Source organism: Elephantulus edwardii, unplaced genomic scaffold, assembly GCF_000299155.1.
Source record: "Elephantulus edwardii isolate Elephantulus edwardi_28Jun2011 unplaced genomic scaffold, EleEdw1.0 scaffold00168, whole genome shotgun sequence".
NCBI classification, from domain to species: Eukaryota; Metazoa; Chordata; class Mammalia; order Macroscelidea; family Macroscelididae; genus Elephantulus; species Elephantulus edwardii.
In genome coordinates this window covers 3631252-3654755 of record NW_006399918.1, presented here as the reverse complement: position 1 = coordinate 3654755, position 23504 = coordinate 3631252, and the positions used below count along the sequence as shown (strand labels likewise).

The window sequence follows — 23504 nt, the reverse complement described above, 5'->3', positions numbered from 1 at the left end:
ACCATATGGTTCTTGTTCTTTGCCTTGTTGATGTGCCATCCTGGGTTTTCAGCACCAGAAATGTAAGGTTGCAATGGAAGGATAGAACCCAATTCAGGCCAAACGTGAGAGTTTATTGAAGAGAAACTGCTGGACTGACTCTAAAGTAGAGACCAGCAACAACTTAGAGTGGAGTTTGATATTGTCTTACAAGGAAATTGAGAGGTAGTCTGTAGGCAGCTGTTTTTCACAGGATAAGAAAGAAGACTGAGAGTTGTAGGTAGTTATTCCTGGGAAATGGAGGTAGAATAGTTTATCAGCCCTAACAGAGATAAACAGAGTTACAGCTGCTGCTCCCTGTGGTTCATTTTGGTGGCTATTCTGAGAAAGGAAGGGAGAACAGCTCTTTGGCCCTCACACTTGCTTTCAGCCAAGATCCATCTGGCATTGGCAATAATGTCTCTGTTGCCACAGCCTCTTCTAAATCTGGCCTGAATTTGTGGTAGTTCTCTGCTCAGTAAGGTTTTAAATCACTAATGGGAGTGGGGGAGTACCTGGAATCTACCACTGAGAGACCTTTTTTTATTCTTTTAGTAAGAATTTGTCCTGCTTTTTTAAGATGTAAGGAGATGAATTTATATATCCTTTACTGTGGACATTCAAGATTTTCTTGTAAGTTGATGTTATTTCTTGAAAATATGCCATTGATTTCTTATGGGCCTAGTCCATAGGGATTGAGCTCTGATGGCATAGTGGTAAGAAATTGTGCTGCCAACCCAATGGTATGTGGTTCTAATCTTCCAGCTGCTCTGTGGGAGAAAGATGAGCAATCTTCTCCCATGTGATTAACTGCCACTCACAACCAGCTGGAGTGTCAGCTAGGAGTCTATTCTGCCTTGATGATACACAACAACAACAGCCCATAGGGAGTTGTCCTGCTAACCCAAAGACCAATTATCCCTGGTGATTCAAATCTAACAGTGGTTCAGCAGGATAAAGATAGGCTATTTTTTTTCTTGTGTGGTTTACAACCTCAGAAATTCAGTAAAGTGAGTTGTTGGTGTACACACCATATGAGGAGTTCTAACTACCCTACCACATCCTTGCTGGAGATAAGAAGTATCAGGAAAGCAACAATGCAAACTCCTGAGGAGAGAGAGGTAAATTTTCCACGGTCCCTAAAATCTCAGGTGAAAAACCTCAGATTATAAAGGAGAATATGTCAAAATGAAGTTTAACCCTTTTCTATCAGTAGTGAACATGAAAATAGAGATTGGAAAAGTCCCAGCAAAAGTTAATTATTTTTACAGAGTACACTGAATAGACCTGGAAGAGTTATAAACATAAGCAATTGAATGACAGTTTCTGAAGATATTTTTTAATAAATAAAATTTTGAAGTTTAAATTATAATCAATATGTTCCCTAAGCAGGAGGTAATTTTCATAAATTTCTTTTGGATTACTACCAATGTTAAACCTCAGTTTAAAAAAAAAAAATTAGGTCTGAGCTCTTCATTCTCAACTCCAAGCATCAACATCATCATGGAAGGTGGAAGTGTATACTCCAGTACAAGGGAAGACTCTCTCACTAGTATCCCTGTGGTCCTCTTCCACTCTTGGTAACGAATATATCTTAAGTTTCAAAGGCAGTTCTTGTAGCTAGAATCTACATGGGCTATATCCATATCATTTGTAAGAATGTCATAAAGTCTGCTAAACATTGAGGGTTGGATAAGTTGTTAGTGGAAACTATATCCTATAGGTCAAGTTAACGTTCAGTGATTTAGAAAAGATAAACAAAAAACTCGCATGTGAAGTCTGGCCAAAGAGTAAAGATATCTCTAGCTGTATGTTCGGATTTCTAGAAATGATAGATTTTTTTAAAAAAGCGTTCTTTGTGATTCTCTTTACTTTAGATAAAGGTCTAATTCCTAACTCTTTCCTACCTTAAGTTATATATTACCTGTCTGTTATGCTGAACTCTAAGAAAAAGAATTTGTCATAGGGATTGATGAGAAGACTCATAAATAACTTTCATTATGGGAAGGAAATAACCATCCTTGCTGAAAGTGAGGCATACTTCAGAAGCTTTCTGCAGAAGGTTAAAGGCTGTAGCCTGGATCTCAACATCAAGAAAACAAAAATACACACCACTTGATGAATAGGCAACATCATGCTAGATGGAGCAAAACCTGAAACTGTCAACAACTTCATCTTACTTGGATCCATAAGTAGTATACTTGTTACCAGCAGTCAGGAGATCGGGAGATGTACTGTACTGGAAAAATCCTGTAGTCAGACCTCTCCAAATTATTGAGGAGCAGTAATGTCAGTCTGGTACTCCTGATTCAGGCCCTGTTCCTTTCAGTCTCTTGTTACACATTTGAGAATTGGATAATGAATAAAAATGGCAGAATTGATGCTTTTGAGCTGTGGTGTTTGAGAATAATGCTGACAATGCCATGGGCTGCTGAAAGAACTAACAGCTAAGTCTTAGAAAAAGTGCAGCAAGAGTGATACTTGAGGGCAAAGATAATAAAACTTCATCTCACATACTTGGGTATGTTGCTAAAAGAAGCTATTCTTTGAAGGAGGACATTATGTTTAAAAGTGTAGAGGGACAGGGAAGAAGAAGACCTTCAACGAGGTGAATTGACACAGTGACTGCAGCAATGCACTTGAGTTTGACAGAGATTATTATGATAGCACAGGATAGGACAGGGTTTGTATCTATTGTTAATAAAGTCACTATGAGTCATAATCAACCTGATGGCACCTAACAACAATAAGAACAACATGCTGTATCACCTGATTGTGCTCCTTTAAGACCAAGCCACTCATTCTACCAGATGCTGGGAGCATTTTAGAATGAGTTCTTCCCTGAAAATTGTTTTTTATTAAAGAGCTCTGCTGAGAGATGTCTAATTGTATACTTCACAGTGTGTTGGACTACTAACCAAAAGGCTGTATGTTTCTGGCTGTTCAAAGACTAGTTTGACTGGAGAAAATAGGGCAGTCTCTTCCCATAAAGATTTATAGCCTTGGAATTCTGATAGAAAATCATGAGTTGAAATTAACACTTTTTCATTGAGTTTGAGTGTTTGCTTTGAAAAAGACAACTTTCCTAACTAATACACTCTTCTCAGTGGCAAATTGCCCCCAGTAATGTTTCTATTTCAGGGCATGAAGAATGGTTTTCTTGCTTCAATTCAGAATAATTCTAAATGGTCCTTTCAACTCCCGAACTCTCATCTGAGAGATGTTTTTGTTATGATTTCATCATAGTTCAACTTTACTCTCTGTGAGCAACCCTTCAATATTTGTCTTAAAGTCAGATCCCAATCTGCAGTTTATGACACATTAGGAGCTCATTTCCACAACGATAATTGGCACTATCTCTCAGTCTCAATTTATATTAGTTAAAGGAGAAGCATTAACTATCTGCTGCTAAGTGAAAGAAGACAATTCAAACATACATACACACACATATCTTAAAATTTTAATAAACAATTTTCAAAGTAATTTTAGATTTACAGAGAAGGAAGATGTTCCATATAGTTCTTTACCCATAATTTGACTTATTATTAAAATTTTACATTAGCATAGTACATTTATGACAATTAATGAACCAATATTGATGAAAAATTATTCACTCCAAACCCTAGTTTATATTGGGGTTTATTTATTATTTTTAGGATGCAGTTCAATGAATTGGGACAAATACAAAGTCATGTGTCCTCCATTACTGTAATTGCATTGCCCTAAAAATTAATGTTGTGTCTTCCACCTTTTTACCTCTGCCCTTTTCCATTTAAACCCCAGCAGGCACTCATCATTTTACAGGCCTGATATTTTGAACCATTTCCAGAATGCTGTATAGCTAGAATTATTCCATTAAGTAGTTTTCTAAATTGGCTTCTTTTTTCATGTTTTTGCTGTTAAGTACCAAGAGTCTGCCCTTACTTCATAGCAACCTAATGTACAACAGAACCAAATCCTGCCTGTTCCTGTGCCATCCCCATAATCCCTGCTGTGCTTTAGCTGATTGTTGAGGTCATTGTGTTAATCTATTTTATAGAGGGTCTTCTTTTCCTTTTCTGACACCCTGCTTTTCCAAACAAAATGCACTCTCCACCCCCCAAGAATAGTCCCTCCTATTAACAAGACCGAAGTATGTAGGATGAAATCTCGATGCTTGTTTCTAAGGAGCACTCTGGCTATACTTCTTCCAAGACAGATTTGTTTGTTCTTTTGGTAAAGTTCTTTGCTAACGTAACAATTCAAAGGCATTGCGGGTTTTTTTTTTTCAATTTTCCTTGTTCATTGTCCATTTTTAACAGGCTTGCAACACAATTGAAAGTACTATGGCTTGGCTTAGATACACCTTAGTCTTCAAAGTGACATCCTTATTCATTAGCACTTGAAAGAGATTCTTGACAGCAGATTTCTTCATATCTCTTTGTGGTTTGATATCTCATTTCTTATCAAGAATGATATTCCTTTCTATAAATCTTATTCACTTATTGAAGGACATCTTGATGTGTCTTTATAAGAAAACAAGACATAAATAAAACTTTCAAAGCAACCAAAAATGTAAATATTTTATATTAATGTATTTTTAACTAATTTGGGTAAGTGTCAAGGAGCATTCTTGTATAAGTTATGTTTAACTTTGTAAGAATCCATCAATCTGTTTTTCAAAGTTATTGTAACCATTTTGCATTCCCACCAGCAATGATTTCTGCTTCTCAACACCTGTTATTCTATGAATTTGTCTCCTCAGTTTTCAAGGTGTTCCTTTTCTCTATGACCTCAGTTTTCTGATAGATCTAAAAAGAAATGGTGATGTTTTTTCTGGTTGTTCAGCTTTATTCTTGTTGTGAGAATAGGAGCGATAACTTTCTTTACATGTTGAATTGAAAATTTCTACATTTTAATTTTTTTTTAAAAGGTCCATTCTATTACTTAAGATGTATTTAAAGCATTTAGAGGAAGTGTAGTCAGGGTACTCCTTAGAGGCAAGGATGATGGGACTTTGTCTCACACACTTTGTGTATGTTATCAGAGGAGTTAGTCCCTGGGAAGGATGCCATTCTTGGAAATGTGAGGGGTGAGAGAAGGAGAGGAAGACGCCTAACAAGATTGATTGATACAGTCACTGCAACTGTGGTCTTATGCACAGAAGGGATTGTGAAGGTGGCACAGGAAAGAGCACTATCTAATTGTAAATTGACTTCCTGTGAGTTGCAATCAACCCAATGGCACCCAACAATGTTCACTTGACTTCAATTTAGTTGGCAGAAGTATAGTATTATTGTAATGCAGTACAAAAAAAAATTAAACATTTGAAAATTCCATATAATTAACAAAACACTTCTTTTAATTTTTTTAAAAACGAAAAAACTCTATTACCAATGTGCTTGTGCCACCAATTTATAGTGAGGTAGTTGACAACTCTAACTAATATTTGAAGGCAAAAAAACACTAAAAGTGGTTATGTGTCACTCCAATTTAAAGTAAGAGAGGAGACAGCAATGCATGGACAGCAACACAGACAGAGATTCACAAAGACATCAGTTGTTCTTATTTTCCCATTCTTGTTTGGTATTTTGTAGGAATCACTGCTGTTTTGCTAGACCGTGTGGAACCCCTTAAGCTCAAGTGGAAAGGAACAGGACAGCCGTACATCAATTAGACTAGACCCTTCCCCCTCACCCCCCAAAAAATCAAGAAATATCATAGTCAAATTCTCCAACTAAAATGATAAGGACATAATTCTAAAAGCATCATGAGAAAAAGAAAGATTCAGCTACAAGGGGGAAACGATTAGATTAAATTCTGATTTCTCAGCAGATACCATACAAGCTAAAAGGCAATGGGATGTTGTATATTGAGGGAGGCAGAGGGGCCATTTCTCAAAGGGAAAACCAAGACTTCCTGGTTTTCCATTCAGGTAGTTTGTGGGGATCACAGCTATTTGGTATTCAGCTCTGCGGCCCTCAGGTCAAGAAGGAAACACAAATACGCAGGTCCTTCATAAAACATTGCCATACTCTTGGTCCCTTTAAAGTTACAACAACTTAACATCCATTAAGAAAATACATAATGTCAAGAAAGCAGCAGTCTGCCTCAATAATCATGAAAAAACAAAATAATCTATCTCCTAAAAAAGCAGACCCAATGAATACCTCAGATAGAGAGAACCAGAAAAATATGTAATGTGGAGTTATGTGAACAGCAGCAGAAGAAGATACAGATTATGGAAGAAGCAATTAAGTCAGTAAGAAAGTGCACGGACTGTAGTAACCAGAAATAACAGAAAAAGAATCATGACAAAATGGCAAAAGTAAAACCTGACCTGACAATAATCACCTGTAATGTGAATGGACTAAATGCACTGATTAAGAAAAAAAGAGTAGCAGGATGTATAAACAAACAAACAAACAAAACAAAGCAAAACCCCAAAGCATATCAATATGTAGTAGACAAGAGACACATCTAAAAAATAAGACAAAGACAGACTCTCAAAATCAAAGGCTAGGGAAGAAAAAATATACCAAACAAACAACCTCAAAAAAGCTGGAGTGGTAATATTAAATTCTAATAATATAGATTTCAGAATGAAAATCATCAAAGATAAGGAAGGGCATTATGTACTGATTAAAGGCTCAATACATCAAAAAAGCATAATCTTGGTCAGCGTTTATGCACGAAATGATAAGCATGCAAAATACATAAAACAACATTAAACAGAATTGAAGAAAGAAATAGACAACACCACAATAGTAGTAGGAGATTTCAACATACCACTATCATCAAAGGATAGATCAACCTAAAAGAAACTCAAGAAACATGCAGAAGATCTGAACTACACAATTGGCCAACTCAACCTTGTGGAGGTATTCAGGGAAATGCACTCAGCTAAAACTCAATTTACTTTCTTCTCAAGTGCACATAGTACATTTTCCAGAATCGATCACGTATTAGGACACGAAGCAAATGAAAAAACATTGAAATAATACAAAGTATCTTCTCAGATCATATTACCGTAAAACTAGAAATTAACCATGAAAATGTAAAACATTCATGTGGAAACTAAATAACTCTCTGCTAGAACATGTTTGGGTTATAAAAGAGATAAAGAATGAAATTAAAAACTTCCTAGAAACAAATGAAAATACAATATACAAAAATCTCTGGGACATAACTAAGGCAGCCCTCAGGGGGCAGTTCATAGCAATGGGAACACACATAAAAAAGGAAGAAATAAGAAAAATCAATGTTCTAACTGAACACTTTCATCAACTAGAGAAAGAAAGAACAACAATCTAACCCTACAGCCTTTAGAAGAAAAGAAATGATCAGAACAAGAGCTAAACATCAATGTGACAGAAAATATAAGAACAATTGAAACCATCAATAAAACCAGAAGCTGGCTTTTTGAGAGTCAATAAAGTTGACAAAGGCCTGGCAAACTTAACAAAAGAGAAGACACAGCTAACTAGATTAAGAAATGAGAGAGGTAACATCACAACAGAACCACAGGAAGTTAAATTGATAATATCAGAATACTATGAAAAGCTGTACTATGATAAATTTGAAAACATAAAGGAAATGGAAAAATTCCTTGAAACTTATGCCCTACCCAGATTGACAAGGACAGATATAGAACACTTGAATGGACTCATCACAAAAGAAGAAATTTAAAAGGTCATAAAAAGACTTCCCCATAAGAAAATTTCTGGAGCAGATGGCATCACAGCTGAATTCTACCAAACATTCAGAGAGGATCTGTTACTGACTGACTCTACTTAAACTATTTCAAAAAGTTGAAAAAGAAGGAACACTCCTAAAGTCATTTTATGAAGCAAGCATAGCCCTAATGCTAAACCAGGCAATGATATTACCGAGAAAGAAACTACATACCAATATCTCTCATGAATATTGATGCAAAAATCCTTAACAAAATTTTAGCCAATAGAATCCAAAATCATATCTAAAAAAATAATAATTCACCATGACCAAGTGGGATTCATAACAGGTATGCAAAGATAGTTCAACATAAGAAAAATAATCAACCCTATTATAATTCACCCTATTATAAAAGTAAATAATAAGAACCATATGATCTTAGTAATTGATGCAGAGAAGGCATATGACAAAATTCAACACCCTTTCCAGTTTAAGACACTCAGCAAAATTGGAATAGAAGAGAATTTCCTCAACTTAGTGAAAAGTGTGTATGCAAAACCAAGAACCAATATCATTCTCAATGGAGAAAGAGTAAAAGCATCTTCCTTGTAAACAGGGACCAGACAAGGATGTCCACAGTTACCACTTCCATTCAATATTGTACTGGAAGTGCTTGCTAGGGCAATACAGGAGAAGTAATTAAAAGGCATCCAGATTGGCAAAAAGATGGTTTCACTATTGCTATATGCAGATGATATGATAGTGTACGTAGAAAACCCCAAAGACTCAACAAAAAAAACTATTAGAACTAGTAGGACAACTTAGTAGAGTAGCAGGATATAGGATCAATATCTAAAAATGAGAGGCATTCCTCTACAGCAACGAAGAGAACTTAGAAGGAAATCATGAAAGCGATACCATTTACAATAGCCAACTACAAAGTCAGATACTTGGGAGTGAACCTAACTAGAGATACAAAAGGCCTGTACAATGAAAACTACAGGATATGTCTGCAAAACACAATAAAAGACTTACAGAAATGGGAAAATGTGCCCTGTTAATGGATAGGAACACTCAATACTGTGAAAATAACAATCCTACCAAAAGCAATCTACATATTCAATGCAATCCTAATACAGATACCAAATTCATTTCTCAAGGGGACTTAAAGGGAAATTGTCAAGTTTATTTGGAGAGGAAAGACCCCATATAAACAAAACACTTCTGAAAAATATGAAGTGGGAGGCATAGCACTCCCTGTCCTCAAAACCTACTACATATTGGTAGTAACCAAAACAGCATAATGTTGGTAAAATAACAGGCACACAGACCAGTGAAACAGAATTGAGAACCCCAAAACAGAACCAGCTATCTATGGTCAACTGATATTTGACAAGGAAATAAGCTTATCAAATGGGGAAATGACAACCTCTTCAACAAATGATGCTGGCAAAACTGGACTGCTACCTGCTGAAAGCTGAAACAGGATCCACATGTCATACGACATACAAACATCACCTCAAAGTGCATCAAAGCCTTGGGAGTAAAGCCCAAAATCATAGAGTTCATAAGAGACAAACTGGGGTCAAGCTTAGAAGCTCCAATCTTTGGTATAAAGAAACTTCAAATACAGCCAGAAATGCTCAATCTGAAGAGGATAAAATTGATGAATGGAACCTTCTAAAGATTAAATCCGTGGGCACATCAAAAACTTTTTCCAACAGGATGAAAAGAAAACCTACCAATTGGGAACATTGGCAATACCATTTCAGACAAGAGTCCAATAGTGAACATTTACAGAATATTCTTGGGCCTCTGCAAGAAAAAGACTGATAACCCAATTACAAAATGGGCAAAAGACATGGAAAGAATTTTCACAGAGGAAGATACTCAAATGCTAACAGACATACAAAGAAGTGCTCCAGATCACTGGCAATAAGAAAGATGCAAATCAAAACCACAATGAGATACTATTTTACTCCAGTAGCAGTGTCAAAATTTAATAGGACAGCAAGCAATAAATGTTGGAGAGATTGTGGTAAGATAGGAATTCTTTTACATTGTTGGTGGGATTTTACAATGGTATAACCACTTTGTAAGGCAGTTTGGAGCTTCCTCAACACTGACATTCTATATGACCCAGCTATTCCATTGTTTGAAATATACCCCAAGAAAATGAGAACTGAGGCTCAAATGGAAATTTGTATTGAACCACTGTTCATAGCAGCATTATTCACCATTGGAAGAACATGTAAACAGCCCAGATGTCCAACCACAAATGAATGGAGAAGTTGTGGTTCATTCATAGAGTGGAATACTAGACAGCATGAAGGAACAATCATTTTGTAATTATTACCTAACTTGAGAGGGACTGGAGAGCATTATGCTGAGTGAATTTAGTCCCACAATGACAAATATTGTGTATAACCATCATTGTAAAATGAGTATGAGGATCCAAAAGGGTGGGGTGAGGGTGAAAATAAAGAGGCAAGGATGGGTGTAGTTGTAGAGTGTTAATCATAGGGTTGCACAATTTGATGGCTTGGTGGAGTGAAGGAAATGGGAAGGATATTTTGTGAAAAAGAATGTATTCAAATTTTGTAAATAAATCAATATAAAATTTTAAAGTGAATTAATAAAAGACAAATGTAATTTGAAATTGTAAACCTTTGACTGCTTTTGAGTTACAAAAATGACAATTTAATATGATTTATATTAAAATTTGTTACACCCTCCCACCAAGGAAAACAAATTTAAAAAAAAATAAACTCAGATGGGGTGAGAAAAGTATAGATTCTGTAAGTAATAAGTTAACATGACAGTGATCTTCGTATGTTTATTGAATGAATGTTGTAGAATTTAATGACATACTAGATTAGAACTTAAACTAGATGCATAAGTTACTAACTGGAGGTGACAATTTCAGTGAAGAATTTCACTCAGTGAGCTTATCCACTTACCTTTGCCATTCTCATCTTTGAATTCAAAGAGACACTTTTGTTGTCACCTTTCCCCATCTCATGTGAAGAGGGAAAAATCATGTATTTATTTCCTCAATGTACTGACAAGACAGGTCTTCTATATGAGTCTCCACTCTGAAACTAGTCAAAGGGATTAACCTTCCACTGGCCATTAATAAGAAACTTCTAATTTGATATTTTAATAAACAACCCCTTTCTATTAAGTTAGTAAAAAAATTGTGATATCTTCTTTGCAGCAGCAATTTAGAGCAGCAGAATAAAATTTTCTTTAGAAACTATTGTTGTTACTGTTATGTGCCATTGAGTCAGAGCTGTCTCATAGCTGATCCTCCAGTGGGTTTTTGGAGGCTGTAAACTGCATGTGAAGAGATTAGCCATCTTTCTCCTGCAGAACACTTCGTGGATTTGAACCACTTGCCTTTGGGTTGGCATCACAATACCTTACTACCAGGCCACCAGAGCTCCCAACAGCTCTAGAGACTGTTGTTTGCTTTCAAGTCAAGCATGACTCATAGTGACTCTATGAATAAAAGGTCTGAAGCCCCTCTACAACTATCTACATTTTTTAAAGTTCATAGAGTTTCCAGAGGCGTATTATTTAGGAAGTGGATTCCACTCCTGCTTCCAATCTAGAGACTAGTCATTTAAAAAAAGTGTCAAATAAGAGTCTGGTGTGAATTATTCATATTCCAGTCATCTGTATTTTATATATATATTACTCCAAAGTACTTAGGACTTAACTTTGTGTTCTTACTGCCTCTGATGTATGAATATGAAGAGGAATTGGGGAGCAGCAGTAGTAACTGATCTCAGATAGAACTGGAATTCAGATCTATGCAAGAGAAAAGTGAAGGGAGAGATCAATGTATTGGGAAATTAAGGAAAACCTAACATTTTTAAGGTTTTCAGGGAAAACATTCCGATATCTTGTATCTAAATAATCATATAGAAACTGGGTTCCCAAGTAACTGAATGAGGAAATATCCAAACTCAGAGATCTCATAGAACACTAGTCCAAACCCTACTTTAAACAAAGAATAAATGAACTCTTATATAATACAGGAAGCAACTTGTCCCAATGGATCTATGGACAGCTTAAGCTTCAAGGTCACTGATCCATACACCTTTCAAGCCTGGAATACAGGAATACAGGAAGGGAAAGAAGTACTCTTCACTCAATAACTAGAAATTCCTCAGAGGAAAAACCATGATCATTATAATTGTCCAGGACAGCAATTCTAATCATCATAGCTCTTATCTATCTCTAGAAACAAAAAGAACCTATCAAGCCTTGAGTACTTAGTAACACCATGTTTCAATGTTCCATACTTATTTTATTCAAATTGCACTTTTCATTTTCAGACAGTAATATTCATTCTTCCATTTATTCAACAAAGTTTTGTACACATTATAATGTTAAAAGACACCTAACCAGTTTTAGTTGACTTAACAAAGCATTTCTGTGTTTCTATATTCTTTGTGAAGTATATTTGACAGTCCCTTCCCATATGCCTCATTTTTGGATTTTACAAGTTTCCAAGAAATAGAGATGGAATTAGGAGTACAGATGTGAAAGCATCACTTCCAGGAAATAGGAACAAATGGATAAGGCATGGTCTCTTTTCCCTTTGGTCTGACTTTATTTTTATTAAATTTAAGGGCCTTAAGAAATATTTTTAGGAAATAAGAACAAAAATGTGTTTCACTATTTGGAGCTAAGAAGATCTGAATAAAATTCCTCAATTGAAACATTCAGGACTGAGAATTGTACTTTGTACCTTTTTGTCTGTGGTTGATTCTCATTATCTCTACGGCTTTCTACTCTGAGCTGTTCTACTGCAGCAATAATCGAAAATGGGTGAAAATCTTCCTTCAGACTGGAAACACCATCTAGGAACAAGAAAACATAGGGGAGAAAAGCCCTGAGTACAGAGGCAGATATTTAGGCATCTGCAGGGAGTTTAGAACGGGACCTCCAGGATCAGAGAAGGAAAGACTGTGGTTGATACTGGAAAGAAATTGCTGATAGGAAGAAGAAATTCTTGATGCAAATGTTTCTTGAATGATGGCATCATTTCTCTTTGGGATCTGGCTTGGGTTTTGGATTAATAGGTATATTGTCTTTTCTGATCTTCTGCATCTTTAAAAGTGATTGAAATTGCTTCTTAGTCAAGATGAACAATCCTGTGTCCACAACAAACAGAATCCCCACCAGTAATGGTATAATGAATTGTATCCACTTGATTTTTGGAGCTACAATAAAATAAGAAGGGTAATTTATATTAGAACTGGTGAATCTTGTTCATAAATGCATCTATCCTAAGCAAAGGCTCTAGCATATCCATCTAACTTTCAGTATGATGCAATATCCAGAAGCAGAGAAAATACTCTTGAGATTATATCTCTTAGTGCATGTCCTGCAATTTATTTATGAATCCTGGGTGTCCTTCCACAACCTCTCTGTTCCTCTAACCCATATACCCGAGGATGATAGTCATACGAATAATGGTCCTTTTCTGGGGGCTGATAAAGCATTCACATACAATTTGAGGGATAGGAAGAAGGTAGAGAAGGGACAAGGGTCACTAGAGTCTTGTTTCTTAATGAATCAATCTTTAATTTTTGCATGGTCTTTGCTTGAAATGAAGGTCTTGGATTAGACCATCTTTAAATTACCTTCCAACTCTATTAGTTTGTGCTTCAGTTATTTTATCTGTGTAGTGTTGGGTTTTGAAATCATTTCAGAATTTCAGAGCCCCAGAGTGTTACACTCAGAAGTCACTTTGTTGTTGATTGCCATCAAGTTGAGCATGACTCATAGCAGCCTTATGAACAAAAAGCCTGAAGCCCCTCTACTACTATTGACATAGAGCTTCCGGAGGCATATTGTTTAGAAATTAGATGCCACTTCTGCATCCAGGCCTATCATAGTATGTTATTGTTGTTATGTGCCAGTGAGTCACCTGCGATGCGTAGTGATCCTATGTACAGTAGCTCTTAACCCTTCCCTATCCTGAATTGGTCTCACTAATTCTGAAGTCACTTAGAGATCAACTAATCCAAAGTTCCCAGCTTGACCACATAACCTTTACCTGGAAATGCTTTTGAAAAGACTGACATATAGTTATAGGACTCATTTAACCAATTAAATAAAAATTCTTGAAAGATGATATGTATGTGTGTGTGTGTGTATGTTTCATCAATGATCTGCAGATGATACAACCCTGCTTGCTGAAACTGAGGAGGACCTGAAGCACTTGCTGCAGAAGGTCAAGGACTGCAGTCTTCAATATGGATTGAAGGTCAACATCAAGAAAACAGAGATTCACACTACTGGGCCAATTGGCAGCATCATGTTAGATGGTGAAGAGATTGAGACTGTTAACAGCTTTAGTTTGCTTGGCTCCACATCAACACTCTTGGTACCAGCAGCCAGGAAATTAAAAGTTGAATTGCATTGGGAAGTCTGCTGTCAGAGACCTCACCAAAGTACTGAAGACCAATGATGTCAGTCTGGAGACTAAGTTGCACCTGATATAGGCCATGATCTTTGCAATTACTTGCTATGCATCACAGAGCTAGACGATGACTAGGGATGACAGAAGGAGAGCTGATTCCTTTTAGCTGTGATGCTGGAGAAGAGTATTGAATGTACCATGGACTGCTAGGAGAACAAACATGTTCATCCTAAAGGGGGTGAGACCAGGCTGTTCCTTGGAGGCCAGGATTCTGAAACACCATTTGACATACTTTGGGCATGTTGCAAGGAGAGACCAGTCCTTGGAGAGGGACATCATGCTTGGGAGGGTGGAGGGACAGAGCAGGAAAGGAAGAGCCTTAATGAGATGGATTGATTCCGTCACTGAGGTGATGGGGATTGAAGTGTTGGAGACAATAAGATTGTCAAGGGAGAGAGCAGTGTCTAGGGCTGTTGTACATACGGTTTCTATGAGTCACAAGTGACTCGAAAGCACATAACAACATATGTGTGTATATGTATCCATGTGTGTATATATTTGTATATATATGTGTATATAATGGATATATATGCATATAATATATACGTACACTGGAGAAGAGTCTTGAACATACCATAGACCACTAAGAAAACAAATAGGTCTGTCTTGGAGAGGGAGAAACCAAGTTTCTCCTTCAAAGCTAGGATTTTCGAAGCTATGTCTCACATAACTTGGGCACGTGTATCCAGCAGGGACCTGTCCTTGGAGAAGGACATCATGCTCAGAAGGGTGTAGGTACAGAGAAAGAGAGGAAGACCCCAGACAAGATGGATTGATACAGTGACTGGGGCTATGAGGGTAAGTGTGTTGGAGTCAGTGAGATTGGCTCCGGACAGTGAAAGCTTCAGAACTGTTGTGCATAGGGTCACAATGAGTAACAGGAGACTCAATGACACATAACAACAACAACAATAATCAATCAATCTATTATCTATCTATCTATCTATCTATCTATCTATCTATCTATCTATCTATCATGTTTGTTGTATTGTGTTGCCCTGTTGTGTATACCATACAGTTGGAACTGGCCTATCAGTTGGAACGGATCCTCCAGTGGGTTTTCAGAAGCAGTTAATCACATGGGAGGAGATTACTCATCTTTGTCCCTTGGAGCAGCTGGTGGTCTTGAACCTTGTGCCTTCAGGATTTCAGCATAGCTTCTTGCCACTAGGCCACCAGAGCTCCCTTATATATGTCTAAGCTCTTCACAATATTTTATTGGAGTCCAGGTCAACACCCTTGTTTTATACCTGAGATAGTGGAAATTTGGAGATGGAAGTCTCCAAATAATTAGCCAAACTGGGATAAGACCTTAATTCTTACTTCTGCTCTTATACTTTTATAGATGTAGGTAAGAGTAAAACCTATCAAGGAATAAATATGACTTATTCCCAGCAAGGTAAATATTTTGAAGGTTCACTCTTTTATAATACAAAATTCAGAAAGGAGTGTTCTCCATTAACCACTGGAATGGCACACCTGCCTGCACTCCCCTCATCAAGTTTTCTTCTTCACCCCTCAGTGTATAGGCACACAGCCTACAGACTGGATGCTTTCCTTTTCCGGCCCTCATATGCTAGAATGAGCTCTTCATACTCTTGGTCCTTTCAACTTTGAAACTCTCATTAAATTTGATAAACAAGTGACTTTGATATCAAAATGCCAGTCATAATTTTTTATGCTTGGTTATTCTTTAACAGTTTCCAAAGTCATTTCACAAATATTACCCTGTTGAATATAAAAATTCCCCATTGTAAGTAGTAAGCAAGTCAAAAATCTAAGGCAGAGATTAAAAGGCTCCTTTCCTTGCAACACCCCCATGATACATCTTCAAGGATATGAATATGTACAGCCAAGCACAATCAATAAGAGTGCATCTAAATTCCAAAATCAATCTCCATAATAGTCTATGTGTTTCCTACTGCCAAAGGGGCCCTTTAGAGTAGTGAGAGAAGATCTTCACCCTGAAACCCACAGCGTCCCTTTTCAGCAGGAAGTAGCTAAGAGAATACGCCATCCCCTTTTCCTTATGACTCAGGGTGAAGTCTCTCTCAGGGAGGAGTGATAGGGAATGGCAAAGGACACACTGACAAAGAAGATTAATCAGAACTGGCTTTGACAAGCACTGTGGCATTTGGACAAGAACAAACTGGGAGGAGGGTAGAGAGAATAGTGCAACAATGAATGAGTGGAAGCCCAAAATCTCTGTAAATGTTTATGAAAATTAATAAAATATAATTATTAGAAAAAAAAAAGCAAAAAGAAAAAAAGAAAAAAAAAGGCTCCTTTCCAAGATGTGACATGTACCCTCACTCCACACACTCTATCACTCAGGATCAGATGCCTTCACTTTCTTTCCTTGTTATGACTCCTTCTACTTCCTTTACTGACTCACCTTTCACAGTAATGTAGAGAGACTGAGAAGACTGATTATGGCCAAGAATTATGCCTGTGCAATTATAGAGGCCACTATCTTCAAGTGTAGTCTTGTTAAAGGAGAGGTTGAAGTTTTCATACCAGTACTTTAAGGCTTTGCCATTCTTGTAGTAGATAACCTTGAAAGCATCCTCATTCTTCCAACTGTGACACCTCAGGAAGAGTGGCTCACCCACTTTCACCACCTTAGCAGATACCTGAAGCAGCAACCATTCTGAAAAGCATTCACTATATTAATTACTTAATACATTTGTTGATAAATACATGTTAGTGATGGTGGTAGTATGTACCAAACTGACCCATAACTGACCCTCCCCTGAGTTTTCAGAGGCAGTACATGGTAGCTATGGAGATTGCCCATCTTTCTCCTGTGGAGAACCTGGTAGATTTGAACAGTGTACTTTGGGGCTGGCAGTGCAAATTACCACTCACTAAGCTACCAGAGCTCCATAAATAAATCCATAATTAGATAAAATAAGAACTGGTCAGCCAAGAATTTGTGTTAAGAATCAAAGATTATTGCTAACTCCTTGCTTGGCTAGTAAAGTCAATTTTAAAAAAAAAGGGGGGGAAGACAAAATTCTATTTAGACACTATCTTTAAAAAGTCCTTCCTCTTCATGAAAAGTCAGTTTGTACTCTGATCTTTTTTTTTCTCAGTCCTTCTACAGAAAGCCCGAAACCTAGAAATCTCTTCAGAGCCACTGTTGCTTCTTAGAGCCACTAAGAGTAAAATAATCTAGTCTGCCTCAGGAATGTTAATTTAGCAGAGTCTCTTTGGTGGCCTAGTGGTAAGAAATTGCACTGCAATCCCAAAGTCACACAATTCAAATCTATTAGCTGTGCTGGGGGATAAGGATGGACAATCTCCTTCCATGTGATTTGCTGTCACCTAAAACCTACTGGAGGGTCAGCTGTGATTGGCTTTGACTCAATAGCATACAGCAGCAACACCTCATAGAGATTCCTCAATTGTATTATTAGTTATAGTTTTCCCAACACTCCCTCAGATCATGTTGCTATTATTGTGTGCCATTAAGTAATTTTCAAATCTTACTAATCCTCAACACATAAGGCAGACTGGCCTAAAGGCTTTCCTAGGCATCAATCTTTTTACGGAAGTGGATCATCAGGTATTTTCTTCCATCAAGCAGTTGGTAGGTTCAACAGCCTGTTTTTCTATAAGTTGTCTAGCACTGAGCTATAACTCCAACAGGACTCCTTCAGAATATATATGAACATTTAATTTACTATTTGTGTAAGTATATATCACTCACTCATTGTGGTCCAGTCTGAACTGACTCATAGCTGACCTTCCAGCAAGTTGTGAGAGGCTGTAAATTACACAGGAAAATGCCAATTTTTTTCCTGTGGATCAGCTGGTGGGTTCGAACGACCTGAGTTGGTAGTGCATCTCTTTATCTGTGAGACCACCAGTCATCCCTAGGTCATTTAGAAAGTTATGGTGACCTAGAGGTAAGGAGTTGTACTGTCAACCCAAAGGCACAAAGTTCAAATCCAGAAGCTGTTCTGTAGGAGAAAGGTGAGCAATATCCTCCTACATGGTTTATAGTCTCTGAAAACCCACTGAAGGGTCAGCTATGAACGGGTTCCAACTTGATAGCACATAACAACAGCAACAAATAACAGCGTTTATGTAAGTATGTGTTTAGTGTCTTCTTTTCCATTTGGCTCTGTGTTCCAGGAGGGAAACAGTCATTTTTCACAGTACACCCAAACTACCTCAGTGTAGAATTTATTTTTATATCTTTGCAGTAGGTTCTAGAAGACTCAATGATAACTCCTAAATAAAATTTGTTTGCACAAACTTTCCACTCAAAACTTTTCTTTTGTAAAATCATATTTCTAATAAAATTATCTTTTTTTCTGGATGTTTTCCAGTTCTTTTCAAAGACATTGGCTATCTTTGACTTAGTTATTATCTTTAATTCACTCATTATAGATATGAATTTGTTGAGTACTTACTAACTGCTAAGCATTAGATTAGATCCTGATGACTGTTGGTATGTTGTTGCTGCCCAAAGCATTTACTAACTTACAAATACTCAATTACGCTGTGCTACTTTCTGTCAGTAGAGGAGTGAGAAAGATCAAATAAGCATAGGCTCTATTGCTTAATAATGGCAGAGGACTTGGAAAATGTACACAGATATCTTCTTTTTTTATATCTTCTATAGCAAAAGCAATGATCTTATATTTGGGCTGCATGCATTATGTAGAGAAAATGTTTTAATTAAACATTTTCCTTATATTCCACAAAAGCAGCTCTTGGTTAAATTTACCTATTCACCATCACATTTGATCACATAATATACATATGCATGAGATAGTCAGAGGCAAAATGCAGTAAAAGGATAATGTTAGAGATATTGAAAAGGGATTGAAGTGCTGAGTGGGAAAGTAGGAATATTGTTATTGTTGTTATGTGCCATCGAGTCTCTTGTTACTCATAGTGACCCTAGCTCTATCCTAACCCAACATTATTGTCTCTGACAAACCTACCCCCATTAGTCACGTAACTGAGTAAATCTATTTAATCAAGGGTCTTTCTCTCTTGTGCTATCTCTCCACCCTCCCAAGCACGACATCCCTCTCTAAAGACTGGTCCCTTCTTACAACATACCCAAAGTATGTCAGATGAAGCTTCAGAATCCTTGCTTCCAAGGAGCAACCTAGTTTCATCCTCTCCAGGACAAACTTGTTTGTTCTTCTAGCAGTCTATGTAAAAAGCAGTGGGTAGGTCTTGAAGTAAAGACCTTGAATCCCACCCTAATGCTCCTGAGCCTTGAGATGACTTGTTTCCTCCCCATGAGATGGAGAATTCCTCCCCATCATCCCAAAGGAAAATCTAGATTCTTACTTGTAGGTAAGACTTCCAGGACCACAGGATTGCTCTGGGTATGTTTTTGGTCCTGACACTTGTATTCCCCACTGTTGCTGATGTTGGCATTCACAATTTCCAAACTTGAAGTTTTCTGTGGTAACATTATGTCATTGTGGAACCATGTAGTGGAGTTAGCTTGAAAGGATGTATTCCCATTACATATAAGTGTCACACTCTCTTTTACAAATATTGGATTCCATTGGGGATTCAAGGTAATGATAGACTTCTTGATAGCTTCAAAGAGATCAAAATGTAAAAAAAGAGACTTTTTACCAAACCAAACACACTGACACTGTTAAAATTATTTGTTACTCATATCAACCTCTATATGACAGAGTTGAACTGCCCAATTAGTTTTTCAAGGCTGCAGATATTTCATAGAAGCAAATTCCTGCATCTGTTCCCAATTGCCTACCCTCAGGTTAGTAATCAAATGTCTTAACCATTGTGTATCCAGGACTACTTAAAAGATATATAGAGGAGAAAAAAATAATAAATAATGATCGAGGCTCAAAAGAATATACATTCAAATAGTCAGATAATCAATAATTAGTCTATACCTGCAATGCTGGTGCTAAAACACTGTCCTGATCCTGGGAGAAGGACCAAATGATAGTGCTCGCAGTTTAAATGAAAGACAGAAATCACATACAGGGTATTTAAAGGAAACAAACATATCAGTTACTGTGGCATAGTATAATTCACCCTAATATTCTGTATTTTGATTACAGTGTCTGTAAATTGAGGACTACAATCTTTTTAGGCAGAGACAATGTCTTTCAAGAATAATCATTGCCCAGCACAATGGTAAATGCTCATTAAGGATTTACTGAGTGGATGAATAAATAAGTGACTAATGGATGAATGAATGTGTTGGACTACATGACCTATAAAATATTTCCCAGTTGTAATTTAATTTTTTTTACAAAAGTGGGAGCTCTAGTGGCCCAGTGATGCACTGCCAAGCCAAAGGCTTGCATTTCGAGCATGCTGTTTCACAGGAGAAAGATGAACAATCTCCTTCTGTGTTATTTACTGCCTGTGATTTAAACTTGCTGGAGGGTCAGCCATGAGTCAGTTATGACTTGATGGTACCAAATAATAACAACAGATGACCAGGTATTTCCCAGTTGTAAATATTTTATGACAAGGTACGTGCACATGGACTACAAAATGTATATAAAACCGGAAGGTGGTGAGAGGCACTAAGAAGATCAGTTTTGAGCAGCTTCCAAGAACAAAAAGATGTGGTGAAGATTTGAATAAAGGCCAAGAAAGTTGTGAGATGATTATGAACAAGGAGTAATGTACTTGGAAAGAATTGGACTTGTTTCCAAGGGACATAATTTCGAATTCTATTCCTTGTTAGCTGTGTCATCTCCAGCAAATCTTATAACTTCTCTGAGTTTTATTCTTTTGGGTTATTAAATTAAGAAAATCATTCTTGTCTCCTGGAACTGTCATGAGTGTTTAATGACCTATGAAAGTGCCTAGGAGAGAAGTTAAGACATTGTACAGCAGATATGGTTGTTGACAAATAAAAACAAGGGGGTGACTTATGATAAGTTGTAGTCACAAAGGTTTCAAATGGGAGACGGAGAAAAGACAAGACAAGATAGAGATAGGAGGCAGGCTGAGCAATGAGGAACCAATTCAAAACTGTTAGAAAATAAGTGATGGGATGAGGAGAAGCAGCAATTGACAAAAGAGCCATGGAAACCCAATAGAACAAGGAAAATGAACTCACCTGCTAGCCTTCCAGCTGAGCCTGCAAGAGTCCAGAAAGAATAAATTAATGTCTATCCTTGGCCTACTGGTACTCCGAGCATTGACATTTGGTTGTGGGGACAAGGTATTTGTCCTCAAAATTGAAAGGGTCAGACATTTTCTCAGTAATCTGACCCAAGGAGTGAAGGAATTTCTGTCTCTTTTTCTCTCTCTGGCCCTCCCTCCCTTGCTAGGATCCTTAAACACTACATGTGCACAAGTTACTGTAAGGTTGTCTATTTGGTTGCTACTTTATATGCCTGGATTCTACTACTTTCAGAATGTCTCAACCACAGAGTTCTCGGAAAATGACCCATGGTCTGTGCATGCCCTATGAAAAATATCACCTCTAAGACTGCCAAAAAGTCCACCACTGCCCTTCTCTAGATCCATTTATCCTGTCCAAGAAGCACAATCAGATTTCTACTTACAGAAAAGCAACAATCCCATCCATAGCTGGCCAAGGCTTCCCACAACAGCAGGCATCTCCTCTTTACTCTTAGGTACTAACTGGTTGGAAAGACTGATGGCCTTAAAATAGACTTAAAAAGAAGAAGGAAACGGGGTTTCTTTGGTGTGTTGTGTGTGTGTGGGTTTTTTCCCCTTTTGGTATCATATCGTGTTAACCTATCAATTGTGCCTTGGTTTGTCTCTTTCTCTGGAGATAATGATCAGGGTGGTGCTAAATTGGGCAATTTTATGTTTACTGGCTTTGTCTGGTCCACATTCTATCTCTATTAACACACTTAGAATCCTGGGGGAATAGAGAGACACAAGGTTAGGCTATTGTTAAGCTGTCAAACAACATATAACTTCTCATTTTACAATTTGTAAAGTGAAGTTGTTAAGTTGTTAGGGGCCATTGAGTCAGAACTGACCCCCCGCCCCAGCAGGTTTTCAGAGGCTATAAATTGCATGAGAAGAGATGGCCCGTCTTCTCCCTGAGGAACAGCTAGCTGGTGGATTTGAACCACTTGTGTTTGTGTTGGCAGTACAGCTCCTTACCCCAGACTACCAGAGCCCTAAGCATGTACATAGTTAAGCACATGGCAACTAACCATTGGTCCTTTGAACCTAAGACCTGAACACTTGAATAACTTTCGTCATTTCTCCACATTCATAGATTTTCCAGAGGCAAGCTATTTCAGAAGTGGATGCCACTCCTGCCTCCAAGCTTGTTTTAATCGGGAAGCTCCACCAAACACTGTGCACCATGGGTAACCATTATTGCATTTGGCACATCAGTGTCACAATATCACTCAAATTAACAGAGATAAATAATAAAATCAAGCCATTTATCCACAATCAATACCCTTGGGAGCAGCAATCAAGAAATTAAAAGATATAGCTTTGGGAAAGGCTGCTGTCAAGGACCTCTCCAAAGTACTAAGCTGCAATGTTGGTAGTGAAAAACAAAGGTGCACCTGGTTCAGGCCATGGCATTACAATTACTTGCCATGTATGAGAGCTGGACAGTGAGTAAGGATGACAGACGAAGAATCTATAACTTTGATTTGTGGTACTGGGAAGATTACTGAATATTCCATGGACTGCAAAAAGAATGAGCAGAGATATCTTGGAGATAGTGCCCCCAGAGTGCTCCTAGGAGGCAAGGATGGTAAAACTTAATCTCACAGTCAGAAGGTACTATTCCTTGGAAATGGACATCATGCTTGGAGAGATGAAGGATCAGACAAAGATGGGCAAATTTTCCAAGGGATAAATTGACACAGTGATGACAGCAATGGAATCAAGTTTATCAGAAATGATGGTGCTAGAACAGGATAGAAGAGAGTTAAAATCTAATAATACTAACGCCTTTGAACTGTGGTATTGGAGAAGAGTACTGAATAGCCAGTAGATTGCCAAAAGAATAAACAAGTATGTCTTGAAGATAGTGCAACCAGGACTCTCCTTAGAGACAAGGTTGATGAAATTTCAGCTCACATATTTTTTCCAGGTTGCCAGGAAGGGCCATTATTTGATAAAAGATATCCTGTTGGGAAAGGTGGCGGATCTGAGAAAGAGAAAGAACCTCAACAAGATTGACACAGTAACTATTACAATGGATCTAAGCATATCAGAGATGATGAGGATGGCAGGATAGGATAAAGTTCAGATTGGTTGTTCACAGGGGGAGCATGAGTCATACTTAAGACAATGGCATCTAACAACAACAACAGCAACAATACACATGTTCAACATTCAGACGGTCCATTCTTGTTAC

The 23504-nt window shown here is 37.4% G+C and overlaps 1 protein-coding gene across 1 annotated transcript; it reads right to left on the bottom strand.

Moving 5' to 3' along the window:
- Nucleotides 1-12723: 12723 nt before the first annotated feature.
- Nucleotides 12724-21763, bottom strand: FCER1A (Fc fragment of IgE, high affinity I, receptor for; alpha polypeptide). The gene is made up of 5 exons (XM_006895527.1): nucleotides 21709-21763; nucleotides 21258-21278; nucleotides 19487-19744; nucleotides 16566-16820; nucleotides 12724-12905 (listed from the first exon to the last, which is right to left on the bottom strand). Exons 1-5 carry the CDS (start codon nucleotides 21761-21763, stop codon nucleotides 12724-12726), a joined length of 771 nt encoding a protein of 256 aa, XP_006895589.1.
- Nucleotides 21764-23504: the final 1741 nt, after the last annotated feature.